The following is an 18,403-nucleotide window of genomic DNA, read 5'->3' as shown; positions in this document are numbered from 1 at the left end:
CTAACTTTACTGGAAGAACATGTGTTCAGAGAATCTTGCCAGAATGTCAGCTAAAGAACGTTAATCCATTCATAACATCCAATGCAGTCATTAATATCTCATACATGCCAATAAATAAAGAGTTTTTCTGTGTTTCTGTATTTGTGTTCTTGTGTTTCTCAAGAGGCCACAGATATGCTTGAGCTTTCTGTTTTCTATAAAGTGAAAATTACACATGACACACCTACACCAACTGCTCCTGGTGTTAGTCAAAGGAAAAGAGTTCAACGAGGTTTAATTTATTGTTAAGGGACGGGTTGGCACTGCTTTTCATTGATAATCTGAATTGCTGCTAAAGTCATTTAAGGACTTGAAATGGACAAGCAGAAATCATGTGTGTGTGTGTGTGTGTGTGTGTTTTTAAATTATCAAGTATTTTTAAGAATTGTACATTTATCATCCTCAGAATTGTACCATAATATGTGGCTTTAACATATATTTAAGGTACTGTAATGATCATTCCAGCGATTCCAGAGTAACTGAAAGTGCACAACTCTTTGAGATAAATGAAACCCTGTCACCCACCGCCACTGATGAGTTTGTGGTTTCCTCTGATAACAGATCAAACCTGATTCATCATCAGTCAAATATGTTTAGGAGAATCAGGCATGGCTTTATAGGAAACAGAAACACATCAGCCACTTGACAAACACACAAATTCCTCTCTAACTCCAATTCCTCTGAACATATATGACTGATGATGATGATGATGATGATGATGAGGATAATACTATTATAACCTGATAACATAAGAGACTGGTTTTGGGATTAAAAACACTTTAATCATTTTAATCCTGACCAATGATTTAAATCGTCAAATAAATCTTTTTTTTTTTTTTTTTAATGGAACAGTTTATTTAATATATATATAACACCATTGTGATTCTCAACTAGGACACTGCTATATATTATGGTGTAAATATTTTTATGAAAATAATTGGCAAAATCATTATTTTATATAGGCTAGTACTCTCTATACAGTGACAAACACTATGTTGCATTATGCATTAGCAATGCATTATAAACAGTGTTGGGGCAAGTTACTTTTAAAAGTAATGCATTAAGTTACTTTTGAGTTACTTTTTAAATCTGGGCAGGGATTGTTTGTTTTTAATACTAAAAGTTCTTCTTTTATAAATGTAAAAGCCCTTTCACACTAAAAGTGAAGTGAATCCGGATCAGACTGAAGGAAATGTAAATTCAGGTCTGTACAGTAGAGGGCGCCGCTCAAACTAATCACATGAAGAATATGACACAGGAGAAGAAAGTTCAGCACTATTCAGCAATAACTAAAATAAAACACGTCTGCAGCAAAGACATTAGTTACTAAAATGGGATTAAATGCATAAATTATATTTGTCTTGTTTAATTATTGCAGGTTTGTAAAATATTCTGAGTTTGCATTTGACTGTTTTATTCATTTTGAGGAATATTGAATGTGTTTTTGTGCAGGTGAGATTAATAAATACATATTTTTATATTGTACTGTTTCAAATAGAAAATCATGCCGTGAATCCACGAACATGTAATCACACAGCAGTAGATGAGCTTCTATATCATTTACTGTGCATCACTGAATAACAAATAAGCATAAACACTTATTTGAAAACTCATTTAGGATGATTTTACATAGCAACAAGAAAAAAGTAAAATGTTCTTCCTCAGTAATTTGTCTTGTTTCCCAAATATCTAAACAATTCGTAAATGAAGTGTCTGTCAATGGGCTTAGAAAAATAAAAAAAGATAATTTCACTAGCCCCAATAGGATTTTTTTTTTCTTCTTGTTTTAAGCATCACTTCATTGATGGTTTTGCTTCAATAGTAAATGTATATAGATTTATGGATGTTTGGATATTTGTACTGGAAACCAAGACAAAAAACATGATCTGCATGCAGCATATAACGTGCCATGAATAAAATTTCTTACTTTCATTAATAATTTCTTAACATTAATCTGCATCAGTAAATCTAAACCAGTTTTATTGTACGTGTTGCTCAAGACGCCGCAGGTGTGATGTGTGTTTCTGTTTCCAATAAAATGAAACCCTTGCATGACACTCCTGTTCCTCTAAACATATTTGACTAATGATGATGAAGAGAATCTGTGAGGTTTTATTGTTGAGCAGCTGAACGTCTGATCATTCTCCTCTCCTCAACAAGACACATGATCTGAACACATGTTAAAAAACAAGTGAAAGACGGGCTGGTGTGAGAGTCGGACTCTTGGTTCTGTTCTGACACACAAACTACAGACTGATGGACTGCTTTATAGGACAAGAACTTATATTTTATGGTTTCATATTCAGCTGTAGTTTGAGTGCCTGATTTAAGGTACTGTAATGATCATTCCAGCGATTCCAGAGTAACTGAAAGTGCACAACTCTTTGAGATAAATCAAACCCTGTCACCCACCGCCACTGATGAGTTTGTGGTTTCCTCTGATAACAGATCAAACCTGATTCATCATCAGTCAAATATGTTTAGGAGAATCAGGCATGGCTTTATAGGAAACAGAAACACATCAGCCACTTGACAAACACACAAATTCCTCTCTAACTCCAATTCCTCTGAACATATATGACTGATGATGATGATGATGATGATGAGGATAATACTATTATAACCTGATAACATAAGAGACTGGTTTTGGGATTAAAAACACTTTAATCATTTTAATCCTGACCAATGATTTAAATCGTCAAATAAATCTTTTTTTTTTTTTTTTAATGGAACAGTTTATTTAATATATATATAAAAATCTCTCAAAAAAGTTTGCATATGTGTTTTATGTTTGTATCATATTTGATCCATCAGGCTTTAACAGCTCAGATAGTCTGATATAGTGAGAATATAAAGTAAAAAACAAACAAATAAACAAAAACTCAAACTGAGCAAAAATATGAATTTGCTGCAAATGCTGATATTAATATGATGAAATTCTGATGCCTGTAATACAAATCAGTGAGATCTTTCTAACAGTACAGCAGATACTGACATAAAATGATCTAAATATCATTCATCACTCTATATCTCCAGTAATATGTCTATATCTCCAGTAATATGTCTCAGTAAGATGAGATGTAAATGATCCAAACATATAATGCAATCCAATGCTGATTGAGAGATGAAGAAATAAACGCTCCTCAGAAGATGTGAGATGAAGATCATTCCTCCACTGAGGAACAGAGAAAGTAAAGCTTCTGGAAACAAACGCTCCTCTAAAGATCCTGATGATCAGATTTGAGATGCTCTGATTTATCTAGAAAATGATTGATGGAGAATCAAGTAAAGCTGAGCTGCTTCAGTCCAGTAAGAGTTCATCTGGAGATATGACTGCAGTTATTCTGACCTTTACTTGATCAAAATCAGAGAAGATTTGACACTGAAGCAGCAGCTGAAGCTGGACACTTGTACAATTACATTTAAAAGAGCTTTTACTGGATAAAAAAGAATAAACTATCAATCAGACCACAGAAGACATGTAGTGGATTGAGTGTGACAGGTTTAACAACATCATCTTGATCATTTAGAGAAATTCATATATCAAATGTGATACATTAGCTTCATAAGGTTAAGCATCATCTACTGCACTGGAGCCATGCCACTGCGATTCCACCAATGCCAACATAATTTGTGATAATTGTGACTAGTGACAATAAAGGGCTACTACTACTACTACTACTACTAACTCACCATGCTCCTAGTTTAGCAGTTCCTGGGGCAGGAGCCACCAAGACGCTATACAGCAATTTCTGTTTGATGGAGAGGCTCTGTATTCTGTCCTACAGTTCAGTCACCCGGAGCAGTGGGCAGCATTTATGCTGCAGCGCCCGGGGAGCAGTTGGGGGTTCGGTGTCTTGCTCAAGGGCACCTCAGTCGTGGTATTGAGGGTGGAGAGAGCGCTGGACATTCACTCCCCCCACCTACAATCCCTGCCAGACCTAAAACTTGAACTCACAACCTTTGGATTACAAGTGCGACTCTCTAACCATCAGGCCACTAGGTTTATCTCAAGTTAATTGAGATAAACAGCATAGTTATGTGTCCAGACTTAAATGGCATAATTAGACATTAGCTATCTTTTTTTGCAATTTGCACAAGCCACCAAAGCAGTTTCGTTAAGAAAAGCAATGGTCCTGGGGCAGGAGTTTATCTGACAGACAGGTCCGGTGGTTGAGAGACTGTTCACTACTGTGTGTGTGCGCTTTGGATGGAATAAATGTGTCACCATACTTGGCCACGTCACTTCACTTCATTAACTTGTGCCTTCGGGTGAACAATGGCAAGAACACCTGCCACAACTGAGAAATAGCAAATCACTTCCTTAATGCTGGATACACACTAAAAGATTTTCAAAATGTGAGAGACCACAAACATGAGGACAAAAAAATCTAGATTTAACCGGTTTGCTCCAAAGACAGCACACCACACACCAACAGATTTTCAGCTAGACTCTCGCCCGACAGTAAACACGGGAAATCTCTGGAGACTTGAGAATAAACAAGTATTTTATAAAATATTTTTACAATACAAGGGCAATGACATAAATTACATCAAATACAATAATAAACATAAACAAGAAATAAAATAAAAAAGGAAAAGCAATGAGAAAATTACAATTTCTACATATTACAAGTAATTACATATTATTCAAAGAATAGATTTAAGGCTTTAAAGTAATGGCAAAGTCCCAGTCTTTGGTAATGGCAGGAAGAAATTGCGATGATAGTGTCCAAATCCTTTTGTGCTCCACCATGACTGCATTTGCTATGCTTCCGTCTTCTGTCAGCTCGCTTTCTGATAGGATATTGTTTCGTTTCACGTGATAATCTCAACATCATACACACGTTTGTCCTCGGGGGGCCCCCCACACATCAGGATTTCTGATTGTAAATATTCAACATGTTTTACTTTTCGTGATCGGGGCGCCTCCGACGTTCTTCCGAGCAGATTCAGTCACACACACACACCTCACACCACAGGAAAATCTGATGAGATGACCTTTAGAACCACCAAGATAATCGGGACATTACCTAGGATTGTCGGAAGGGGAGAAATCGGCCCAAAATCAGCCCGATTATCTTGTGGTGTGTACCCAGCATAAGTCTCTGATTTCAGTCCCAGATGAGCATCTGCTTTATTCAAAGTCAGTCAACCAGCTCACTTTCTTCTGAATGCAATTTCATGAAATGGCATTTCCCCAGCTTACAAACAATGTCACAAGAATCTTTTGCTAATGTTCCCATTAAGTTATGAAAATGTCTGAATATTCTCTGCCATTGTTAAATGTTTTTAAATCCTTGCTCTTTCTTGATTGCGTGAATGTTAGAGAAAGCATTCAGGGAACATTTTCTGTGTTTTATCATTTTGCAAACATGGGAACATTTTTTTTATAAATGTTCTCTGAACATTTATATAACGTATAAAGAAATAATAAGAAAGGAGAAACAATTTCAGTACTACATAATGGGGCATACATTTTAACATTTCTTACATTTTTTAAACATTTCTTATTGTTAATCTCCTCCAGCAAATCTAAATCAGTTTTATTGTACACTCTAAAAAAATGGTGCTATATAGCACCTTAAGAACCACTGAAGAACCACTGAAGAACCACTGAAGCAGCAAGATTTGGTGCTATACAACACCAAAAGTAGTTCCCCTGTGATTACGAGCCAAAGAACCACTTTTAGTGCTATATAGCGCTTTTTTTAGAGTGTATGTGTTGCCGCAGGTGTGACGTGTTTTTATTTCTGTTTGACTAATGATGATGAATCTGTGGGATTTTATTTTGTCGACCACTGAAAGTCTGATCATTCAGGAACAGCACAGCTCTCCTCAACGAGAAACACCATCTGAACACATGCTGGAAACCAACCGAAAGATGGGCGAAAGACTCTCTGTTCTGCTCTGACACACAAAACACAGATATGATCGTACAGTTTAGGGTTTCATGTTCAGCTGTAGTCTGAGTGCCTGAGAAGTGATAATGTATTGACTGTTATTGTTAATCCAGCGATGTTAAAGCATAATGCAAAACACATTCAACGTTCAAGAGAAAGTCCTCAACTCTTTGAGATGAACTACACTGTTTATTGTGTGTTTTCCTCACAACTGATCAAACCTGATTCTTTCTATCATCATCATCATCATCATCCTCATCAGTCAAATATGTTCATAAGAATCAGGGGGTGGCAGAAACACATCAGACCGGTTGCCTCACCCAATCTTTTCTTGCCATCTCAAGTAGACAGTTCTGGACCCTCCCCTGGATGGAAACAGGGTATAAATGTTTTGTGTTTCTAACAGGATTCCAGTGAAAAGCAGAAGAGCAGTTGAAAGCTACCATGGACCAGGTAAATATCATTTAATTAACAATGGGAAGAATTAAAGATTACATCAGTTACAGACAACTACATCTTTTTGTTGCTGTTCTGTTGTTTTTGATAAAAAGACAGTTTGACTGTTTTACGATTAATCAATGTGCAAATTGCTCGAGGGTGTTCACAAAGCAATTTTATTACGGTAATAGAGCAAATGTGAAATAGTTTAGAAACTACGCAAGTTGTTCTCAAAGGCAACAGAAAAAGCTAAACTTAGATATAATTCTCTCTGAACTGAGTATATGTCTGTGTGTAGAGTACCTATTTTTGGGCAAAGTTAACAGTTTCCCTTTATGTTTCTATCTATTTACAAGCACAATGATGTTATGTTATTTTAGATAAAATAGTATTATACTATAATTGGACTAATTTAAATGACACTAACTTTTTTAAATTGCACCTGATCTTGTCTCCTATAGAATAGGAAGCCGAAGCCTGGAGACCTGATTGAAATCTTCAGAGTTGGATATAAACACTGGGCGATTTATGTTGGAGATGGATATGTGATTCACGTGGTCTCAGCCTGTGAGTTTTTTGTTTGTTTGTTTGTTTCATGCTTCACATGCTGCCAATTGAGCTGACCTTGTATTGAATCTGAAACCTTCCATTTAGATCTCATGAGTTATGATTGTTTTAATTTTCCATTTCTTTCCCTATAGCTGGGTACAGTTGCTCTGGGAGCAGCAGTGGGACGTCAGGAAAAGATGGCAAGGCCACAGTGAAGAAACAAAAGCTGCAGGATGTGGTTGGCAGCGATGAATACTGTATCAACAATCGCCTGGATGACCAATATAAGCCACGTCCCATTCAAGATATTCTACAGGACGCAGAAGGATTTTTGGGAAGGGAATTTTCATATGATGTGGCAACAAACAACTGTGAGCACTTAGCTACGCTGTTGAGATACGGAAAGCCACAATCCCAGCAGGTACAGTTCGGCATGACCTCACATACAGAATAATACTGTACTCATAAATGTCTCAAAATCACAGGATTACAGAATATATTATGCCAAAATGTTTGAAATTAATTTAATATTAGGATTAAGTTCATAATAGCAACAAGTTTTAACACAATGGCACAAAAAATAAATACTTTCTGTTCATTCTTATAGGTGGAAAAAGGAACGAGCATTCTTATTGCTGGTCTTATTACTGCAGGGGTTGTCTTTGGAATCCTTACTTTGGCAAAATTAAGAAAAGAAGACAATCAGGATCAATGAACATGGAAATGGGAACTGAAGAAATAAAAGTACAGTTGTGGAGTCTTTTGATTCTTTCAAGTCAGTAAATGTGGTTCATTTGATTACATTTAAATAATTTAAATAAACATCCATACTGGCACTGCCATCTCTGCTTTTATTCATTTTACTATTTCAAAAATCAAAAGACACTGGGAAATGAAGAACTAAAAGTACAGTTGTGGAGGACTTTGATTATTCAAAGTCAATTACATTGAAATAAATAATTTAAAGAACTAAACTTAAATGTAAGTATAGACACAAGTCCAAGCACCAGTGGCCCATGCATCTCATTGATCTCACTGATTGACCTCACAAGCATCAGAAATTCATAATTTAAATATCTGCAGCAAATTGCATATTTTTGCTATTTGAGTCTCTGAATAAAATTGAGCTGTTTTGTTCCAACACATTGTCACTATATACACACTGCTCTGGTGTGTGTGTGTGTGAGTGTGTGTGTGTGAGCGTGTGAGCGTGTGCACCTGGTATTCATCACGTCCTGGGGACCAAATGTCCCCACAAGGATAGTAATACCAGTAAATCTTAATCTTGTGGGGGCATTTTTTGGTCCCCATGAGGAAACAAGCTTATAAATCATACAGCATAAAGTTTTTTGAAAATCTAAAAATGCAGCATGTTTCCTGTGAGGGCTAAGTTTAGGTGTAGGGTTGGTGTAGGGCAATAGCACATACAGATTGTACAGTATAAAAACCATTACGCCTATGGGATGTCCCCATAAAACATGGAAACCCAACATGTGTGAGAGTGTGTGTGTGTGTGTGTGTGCACTTGGATGGGTTAAATGCAGAGCACAGATTCTGAGTGTGGGTCACTATACTTGGCCACATGTCACTTCACTTTCACTTTCTATATCAGACTATATGAGCCGTAAAAGCCTGATGCAACAAATATAAGATACTATTTATTCAGACACCTTTAACATTTCTCATATTATATCACAGTTTATTATCTGTAGTTTATAAAATGATAATAAAATATGAGAATTCAGAGTTAAACTGTGTCAGAACATATTATTCTTGATAATGTCATGATCCTTCTGTCAGACTGTCTCACAAATTAATTCCTAGACGTTCTGTTTGGGTTTCTGATATACATAAACACCACTGATCCTCACAAACTTCCCAAAACACATGAGCATCCATTATAAAACACTCACTGTATAAACCTACATGAATATACTGAACTGTGATCAAGCAGAAATATGTTATAAAGCGCACATTTGTTTGTGCATCCATAATAACAGACACACGAGATGAGAAACAGCTTGAGCTGCTCCCAAACACTGAATACGAAGAGAGGTGGTGCTGTTATTTATTTATGTATAGGCCTATATTTAAATTATTTAACACATTAATCATTAAATTAGTGAATTTAATTTATTTTAGTTTAAAGTTATCTATCTTTATCTTAAGTTACCCATATGTGCGATCTACCAGGATTGCCTTTGCGATCAATCTATTGGGCACCCCTGAACTACAGTGCCCTGTACCCACTAGTAAAAAAAAAATAAAAAAATAAAAATCTAAAATCCTAATTTATTTGAATGGCAAGTTTCTGTTAAACACACCAAGTCGAGTTTTTCCTCAGTGATAATATCCGATAGCAACACAGCGTTGTTTACAGATCGTGCACTGATAAGCGCAGCTTTCACCAAATGTGGGGGCAAAGAAGATGAAGGGCATTCTACGCAGTAGAAGTCCACACCGCTGCCCAACACACTGTGGGTTTTACGATGACATATAGGCACACAGACAGCATCCTCAGAAGAGTGGGTGAACCTGCGTCTTGAAGCGTGGTGTATATAACGTGTGCGACGTATAGAGTTCCGACATTATGGCACAGTTCATAGGTATCACTTGATAAGGAATAATTCCTATTTAGCATCCGGAGATTGCAAGCGGAGTAACTAAGAGCCATGATGGAGAAATTCACGCCCGTAACAGTCCTGTAGAGATATGAGTCCTGGGCTGAGTAACTGAAGAAATGATTCCATGTAGCCATAGATCCAAACTGACAACAACAGGCTGAGGATAAAAATGTAGTTCCGCATTTCTAATAGTGTGGGTAACAAGAGGGGGATTTTACAGTTCCAAAATCCTCATTATCCAGACATCAGCAAAGTCCAATAAATATTTAAAAACAAGAAAGACAAGAGGATTGGCAGCCAAACGCGCTAGCGTACCCTTTCAACCGGAGGTAGAAGCTTTGTGTAAATATTCCTGGCCAGGATGCGTCTGGGAAAAAGGGCAAGTATGGTCACTCTAATGGAAGCTGAATAGCGTGCTCGCTGCAGGACAGGGCCCGGTGATGTCACTTGCTCTTAAAATACATTTTTGTTCATACAGATAAAAGTAGCCTAATACATCTTTCGAATCTGCAAAGACTCTACGTTTATTTGTGTGTACTCAGAATAACAACGAAACATTGCGCTTCTGTAAAGTAATTATAGTTTTTCTCAGTTGCTTTGGTGCATTTCTCAGAACAGAAATTAAATTTTCAAAATTACTTGTTCAGCCTCCATATCACCGAGCCACTTGTGCACATCATAAAAGCAGTTTCTCATTCTGTTGAACAAGTTGAGATTGCTTTTGTACATTCATGCAATTGATTATGTACATTTGTCTGCTGTTTCCTGCATTATCAGTTGCTATTGTCATGTTGCTCAAAATGTATATTTCTCTGTGCTATATACTCCCCAAAACATCTAGTCATTAGTTCATCGTATAAGTCATTAGATGCAAAATGGTTGATCTAGTTGTCATAAACTGTCAAGTATATTTTCTACACATTTCTGTTAGAGTTTTTATAAATTTGCCATGAATTGTGCAAGTGAATCTTGACTCTCACTAATGAAGAGAATATAGATCAACCAATGATCAACCAGTTATCTGAAATAGCTCAAAGGTGCATTTCATGACCATTCAATTGGAAAGCATAATAGACAGAGGACAACACAAAAGTTACAAATTCTGACGATGGATGAACATCCAGGAAACAATCAGGGACAACAGCCGAGAGGAAGAAGAGGAGTAAGGATGCATGGAAGTGTACAGAGACAAAACAGAGGAAGAGGCAGAAGAGGCCAAAGCATGTCAGATGAAATAATGTTGTCAATCATGACCTCACAATGGCTGAAGGGAACAGCTAAAAACTGGGAGATCGACCACATCCTCAATAATTCAAACATTTTGAAACAGTCTCTTTCAATCAATATCCCACAAACAGTAATTTGTGTTTTGTACTTTTGTAAGGAAATATGGCATAGATAAGAAGTGCAGCCTTCTGCATTTCAGTACAGTAGCTGTCATCCAAACTGTTGCCATAGTTCACATCAGGTAATACTACAGTAACAGAGTGCTCTGTTACACTTCACACTACTTTACATGTAATACATTCGTACAAAAGAAATGTACTGTAGAAATACAAATGGTCATATACTTTTTTTTATGTACTCAACAAATATCCAATTTATTTTTGTAAAACCTTAATTTCCATGGTTGACTCTCATGGTGAAATAGCAACTAAACATTTTGACCAGTGTGGCTCACACGATGAAAACAATACGTTATACTTTGGTGGCCACGGCCAAATTACTGGCATGATAGCTAGGTTTTGAAGCATGAATGAAATGTTTTGGGTGAGTAACTACATTTTGCAGACATGCAATAAAGTTCTGAAAGTCCCCTTTATTCTACGAGTTTAAAAGAGCGTGAGTGCCATTGAGGCGCGCAGACGCAACGCTTTGAATTTGCGGCGTACAATTAATAACAATGTCTGTTGATCTGACTAGCAAAATAGCTACAAAAGTAAAAGCAGAGAGGTTTTTATTCAAAGTTAAAAAGCAAACACACTAGAACATTTTAATGTTTCAAATAAAAGATCTCAGATTTTTTTCTTCTAAATTCAGTTGATGATTGGGATTACTGCTCTAACATAACACTTATAATTTCAGTTTCAACTCACTAAAATAACTTTTTTTTAAAGCTTAGTAGCGATCGTGTCTTTCTGTTCCACTTGATTTTTGTGTGTATATATATATATATTAGTGCTGTCAATCGATTAAAAAAATTAATTAATCACACATTTTTCTAAAATGAATCGTGATTAATCACGCTTAACCCCAGCTAACATTCAAGTTTTTAAATAAACAATCTTCAAATGTACAATGTACAAACAACATAAAGACAGTATATTTTTGATATTTCTTTAATGGTATCTTTTTTATGATTGAAGGCCAGCATCACTGATATCAATACTACTGATGTCTCTATAAAAAAAATTGTTTGGCCCCCTGAATATTTATCCATTGACTGTAGCCATTCAGCATTACAGTATAATTGAGAGCTATCAATTTTAACATTTATTAGACTTAATGTCTAATTTAAGTGAACTTAAAACAATCTTCACATGAACCCATTATAATAAATGACATATTTAGCTAGCTGTGCCCTTCAGCAGAAATATACAGAAAATTAATACTTACCAAACACTAAATTCTAAATTAAATATAGTTGAACCCCTTAAAACTATAAAAGTTATTGATTTCCTCTTTTTTCTTTTGTTCTTGGATTAATAGACATCACAGCAGCTGGTTATTAGCTTATTTGCCTGCTATTGCTTTAAAAGCTGCTGCTGCTGAAGGTGATGGGGATCTGACATGCATCTTATTTTCTCACAAATCTCTTTACATTTTCTGACTCACTTCAGGTCTGAAAGTCTCAACTAATGAGTGGATGAGTTGAATCGGGTATTTTAGATGAGGGAGACAGTGCTAGGGTGCCTCAGGACAGTTTTTAAAACCATTTCAGAGACATGTTCTTAAATGTGACGCATATATAACATAGGCTATTGCATGCATGCACACAGTTTAAGGCAGCTTTAATCGCCTTTTTGGTAACTTCATGCCTTAACTGACGGCATAACTACGACATTGCATGCACGTAGTTTCTTTCGCTGTATGATATGAAATGATATAGGCTCCAGCGCGCACCGGCAGCTATGTGCGTGTATTTGAAGAGTGCGCGCTACGAGCACAGTATCTTTTACGCGCTTGTTTGACTCGCGTCTGGCGTGGAGGCGACGTATAGAGCACGTGTCTGAAACTTCTCCCCTTTGATGTGGTCATAAAGACATTCTGCATCTAAATAAACGCAATCCTTTGCAAGAAAAAAGAGACAGAGGCAGCAGTTGCGAATGGGGTGGCCAACCCTAGCCCCGCCCCTGCGTTAATTGCATTAAATATTTTTAACGCGTTAATCTGAAAATAATTAATAGCACTAGTTTTGACACCACTAATATATATATATATTAAGGTAACAGTGCACTACATTATACAACCCCAAATCAGAAAAAGTTGGGACAGTATGGAAAACGCAAATAAAAAAAGTAAATAGTGATTTCTAAATTTACTTTGACTTGTATTTCATTGCAGACTATGTGAACATAAAATATTTAATGTTTTGTCTGGTCAACTTCTTGTCATTTGTAAATATACATCCTTTCCTGTCATTCAGACCTGCAACACATTCCAGAAAAAGTTGGGACAGGAGCAATTTAGGGCTAGTAATGAGGTAAATTGGTTAAATAATGATGTGATTTGAAACAGGTGATGTCAACAGGTGATTGTAATTATGATTTGGTACAAAAGCAGCATCCAAGAAAAGTGTAGTCCTTTAGGAGCAAGGATGGGCCGAGGATCGCCAGTTTACCAACAATCAAAAATGGATTGACGTTTATGGCTTTGTGAACATACATCAGCATCCAAACACGGCAAATCAAACATCAAGTCAAGTCAGCTTTATTTATATAGCGCTTTTAACAATACAGATTGTGTCAAAGCACTTAACAGTATCAAATTGGAGGATAGAGTGTCAGTAATGTATAAAAATAAGACTAAACACTCAATTTTCAGTTAAAGGCATTTCATTATTGAATTCAAAGATGTCATTGCCTAGCTCAGTTTAGTTTAATTAGTATCTGTGAAATCAAATTAAGTGTCCCCAACTGAGCAAGCCAGAGGAACCAAAACTCCCTCTGTGACAGAATGGAGAAAAAACCTTGGGAGAAACCAGACTCAGTCAAGGGCCAGTTCTCCTCTGGCCAGGAGATTATTGTTTACTAGTTGTTTTAATTAAAACATCCTTACTGGCACTGGCATCCTCGCTTTTATTCAGTTTTATCGTTTCAAAATTCAAAAGACAATAAGAAGCACACACAATGAACAGTGGGAAATGAAGAACTACAAATATAATTGTGGAGGCCTTTGATTATTCAAAGTAAAATAAATGTAAATGATTAAAATAAACAAAGTAAGATGTAAGTGCAGACAAAATCCAAGCACAAAATCATTGGCAAAAAGTGAAAAAAAGTGAAAAAAAGTGCTTTTTTTTTTGTTAATGAAATTTTATTTTGTAATTTCAACTTTTTTTTGTCATTGTAAGGATCCACCCGCTGGCCCAAACAGTGGAATCCAGCGGCCTGGTCGGAGGTTTAATGCATGTTTGGTCTTTTCCTCGTGCCTCTGAATTTATCTGGATTTAGTTTCAATTTCTAGTCTAGCTCCGTGCCTGATCTGACTCCAATTTCACGTGATCATTAAATTTAGAGAAAATTTATAATAAAAAAACTGATCACAGACATTCTTCGTTCATTAGCGACCTAGTATCGCTTAGCAGTTCACTCGGCCAGCGGTGAACACACGGCACAAACTCGCCAGCTGATCTTACTCGGAGGATACAGGGTGATTATAATACCTTTAAATAGGCTGCACCCTGCTAGCACATAATAAAAAGTGTTCTATAATCACGAAAACTGTAACCTGTTAAGTCGGTGACAGACAGAAATCAGAAGATGCCTGATGACGAGCCCCCGCTTCATTCATTGGTACTTCAGTGTGATCTGTCCTGGACACAACTTTGTGGAAACACTACAACTCTAATCTACTGCAAAAAATGATTTCAGACAAGATCAGAATAAATCAAATAAAACAATTTATTATTAGTCAGGTAAAATTATATTATGCCAATCACTCCCTTAACTCATTGAGCAGACTATTCCAAAAAATTGTGGCTCTGACAGAAAAGGCTGTGTTTCCAATCCTACTTTGTCTATACTGAACTATGCAGTCCCCTCTGGTGGTTGCTCTGGTTACTCTATTAACCTTATCTTTCTGTTTTATAAACTGGCACAATGGTGGTGGAGCAAGCCCACGGAGTATCTTAAAGACAAGACAGGCATCAGCAAAGTGAAGTTTTCAAAACTAAACATGTTGTGTTTTTTGATTATGTGACAATGATGATAGCTATTACCCTTACGGTCCAATGTCTTTAATGCCTGTTTATAAAGTGACTCCAATGGTTGCAATGTTGTTTTATTGGCTTGCGACCAGCTAGTTAAACAGTAAGAAAAATGTGAGAAGATCATTGCATGCAACAAGAGCTTTGCGGCCTTCATTTGTAGGTATGATCTTATGTGTTTAAAATTTGCCAGGTTAAATTTAACAATACTGGCAACCTTTTTTGTATGCTTTTTAAATGAGAGTTGTGAATCTAGGATAATTCCCAGATATTTAAAGTCAGATACCACTCTAACCTTCTCTTGGTGAACAATTACCTCAGGGTCATAAGTCACAATAGTTTGTTTTGTAAAATACATACATACTGTTTTACTTATGTTCAGGTGTAAGCATGAATTAGTTAACCATATAGATACCTTGCTCATGGCCTCAGTCAGTTGGTGTGCAGCTTGTTGTTTATTTTTAGCATGCACGTAGAGGACTGTGTCATCTGCATACATTTGTAAATGTACAGATGGACAAACAGTGGGCAGGTCATTTATATAGAGACTGAACAGAAGGGGGCCCAGTATAGATCCTTGAGGGACACCTATTCTACAGTTTAGATATGTAGATTGAGTGTTGTTAATGCGCGTGCTTTGTTTTCTGTCAGTTAAATATGATTGCATCCACTTGATTGCATTTCCACAAAAATTAAAATAGGATAGTTTTGACAAAAGAACGACATGATCGACGGTGTCAAATGCTTTTTTCAAATCTAAAAATATTGCACCCACCACGCCTCCTTTATCTAGATTCATTTTAATATTCTCAATAAAAAAGCAGTTGGCTGTTTCTGTGGAGTGATTGCTTCGAAAGCCAAACTGCATCGGGTGCAATGGTGTATGGCCTTTACTAAGATGAGTAGTCAGCTGTTTCACCACCCATTTCTCTGCTACCTTGGATATTACAGGTAGTATACTGATGGGCCTGTAGTTCTCCACCAGTGTTTTATCACCGGCCTTGAAAATGGGGGTTACCACAGCTGTTTTCCAGGAACTTGGGAAAATACCTTCATATTTAAAGAGAGAACTATTTCGTTTTCAACGTTGGACATTATTATGATTTTAAATGAGATGGGAGAATCAAAGCTTTTTGAATCTCTGAATCAGTTGAACTGGTTGCGTCTCAAAATGATTCACTGTTTCTAGTCGCTGGAACACCACATGCTGCGACACCTGCTGCTCAAAACTGTGTCAATGCAACGAAATATCAGCTAAAAACATGTACAATGTTTTAGTACATGTTATACATTTACTAAAACATTTATACATTTAAAATTTTAATTAAAACAATAAATAAATAATATCCTGGCCAGAGGAGAACTAGCCCCCTGACTGAGTCTGGTTTCTCCCAAGATTTTTTTCTCCATTCTGTCTCAGAGAGAGTTCTGGTTCCTTGCCGCTTTCACCTCTGGTTTGCTCAGTTGGGGACACTTAATTTCTAGCGATTATCATCAATTTGACTTCACAGATACTAATTAAACTAAACTGACACTCTATCCTCCAGTTTGATACTGTTAAGTGCTTTGACACAATCTGTATTGTTAAAAGCGCTATATAAATAAAGCTGACTTGACTTGACTTGATTCCCTTTCCTGGAATAAGCCTGTTTTTAATGGAGAACTTGTTGCATGTAAACACCTTGTTCAGAAAACCACTGAAAGGAGATTCGCATGAGATTCACACATCAGGGAGATAACATGTTTATCTGTAGGATCAGAGATGGAGACTGCATCTAGTGAAAGAACAGCTGTTTTCTGTGGATCAGAGATATGAGTTTGTGGGTTGAGTGAGACTTAGAGTGGAACAAAAGTCTCAGTTCAAATGAATCAATAAGAACTGACTCAGAGAAGACATCAATGAAAGCTTGTGTGCCACTCAGTCTGCAGATGCTTGTGTGTGGATAGTAAGATATGTTTGTAATATCTGAGATCATGGATAATGGAGGACTTGCACTTAGCTTCGTGACACACTCCCATTTTGAATTGAATGTTATTTTAATACATCACACAATAAACAAGTATGCATGGCTGTAGCGTCACTGGTTCGATTCCCAGGGAATGCATGATAATGTGTATCTTGAATGCAAAGTCGCTCTGGATAAAGATGCATCTGTTTAAATGTAACTGTCACTCACCTGCTGTTACAGCATAGAGATGAATGGTAAAATCAGCTGAGGTTAATGAATCTAGAGCGCAAACACTGACTGATTCAGAGAGAGTCATTCATGCAGTCAGACTAGATACAAATCATGCTCTGTAGTTCATGAATCCCCTTAAATGAACTAATATTACACATCTCTTTGAGCAGTGAAGAATCTTTACTCAGATAAAGTGGCTGACATACACATTTAAAACCATTCTCCTCTGACTTCTTGTTTTAATGTCTGATTGTTTCTCCGAATTTACTCTTTTCAGTTGGACTTGCATGCCTTTAGGCCTTTACACCCATCAGGACCTGTATCAGTCATATACATCATGTTAGTACAGATTATCTGGCTGAAAAAGGTCTCTAGATTCAGATAAGAGAGTTAAAGTTAACTCTATTCTCTGTTAGAGATTCACTCTCATGCAGCCAAAAACATAAAGCAGGAGACAAAGTGAAAGCAAACTGATTTATTGAATTAACAGGCGTTCAGATGGAGAATCAGCAGTCTGTAGATGGAAACATCTCATCATCTCTCATCAGTTATGGACACGATTACAGAGAAATACTCAGATCAATAACACACCTGCAGATGTTTTACACAACTGAGAAGAAATGAGAACATGGAGTCTAAGATTCCAGCTAAATGATCCAGAATAACTCTGAAAACTGTAAGACAGACACGAAAAAAACAAACATAATGCATCAAGTTCTTTCTAAAGAGTTAAAACGACTCTTTCCAGATTAAAATGATTTGTGATGGCCTTTATGTCGTCATAAGCGAATTTAACAGCAAACGTGTTAAAATAATCACTGAGCTTCTGATATATAATCTCCTCATATTCTTCATAAACTAGATGACACCACTTAGAACAAAAAATAGCACATATTCTGTCAGTATTTTCTTCACTAACATCCAGGCTTTTCAGCTGTATTTTTATTTCATTCGCCTGTCCTTCTCCATAGTTCTTCAATTCGTGTAATGTCATTGGTTTACTTGGAAATTGAACTGAAACATCTTTTAAAATGTCATCCTGCTTCATATAGTTACATTCAATCATTTCTTTTTGAATATAGCTTTTAATGATTGTACTTGTGCTTTTTCTTTGGTTTCTCTGGAAAATCTTCCCTGTAAATTCTGATCTACTGAGTTTTTTGTTAAACATTTCTTTTAACTCCTTTATTTTTCTAATCAAAGGATCTTTATAACTACCCAGATCCTTTAGCTCTTTAACTA

At 36.4% G+C, this 18,403-nt stretch overlaps 1 protein-coding gene across 1 annotated transcript; it reads left to right on the top strand.

Annotated features, from left to right (window-relative positions):
- Window positions 1-6,386: 6,386 nt before the first annotated feature.
- On the top strand, window positions 6,387-7,383 carry LOC306885836 (phospholipase A and acyltransferase 4-like; the record flags this gene model as incomplete). The annotated part of the gene is made up of 3 exons (XM_079442615.1): window positions 6,387-6,395; window positions 6,842-6,947; window positions 7,082-7,383. The coding sequence occupies 3 exons, from the start codon at window positions 6,387-6,389 to the stop codon at window positions 7,381-7,383; spliced, it is 417 nt and encodes a 138-aa protein (XP_079298741.1).
- Window positions 7,384-18,403: the final 11,020 nt, after the last annotated feature.

This window comes from Barbus barbus, assembly GCF_936440315.1.
Source record: "Barbus barbus genome assembly, chromosome: 19".
In the NCBI taxonomy this organism is placed as follows: domain Eukaryota; kingdom Metazoa; phylum Chordata; class Actinopteri; order Cypriniformes; family Cyprinidae; genus Barbus; species Barbus barbus.
Note: the sequence above shows the minus strand (reverse complement) of the source record. Positions and strands in the feature narration are given on the sequence as shown.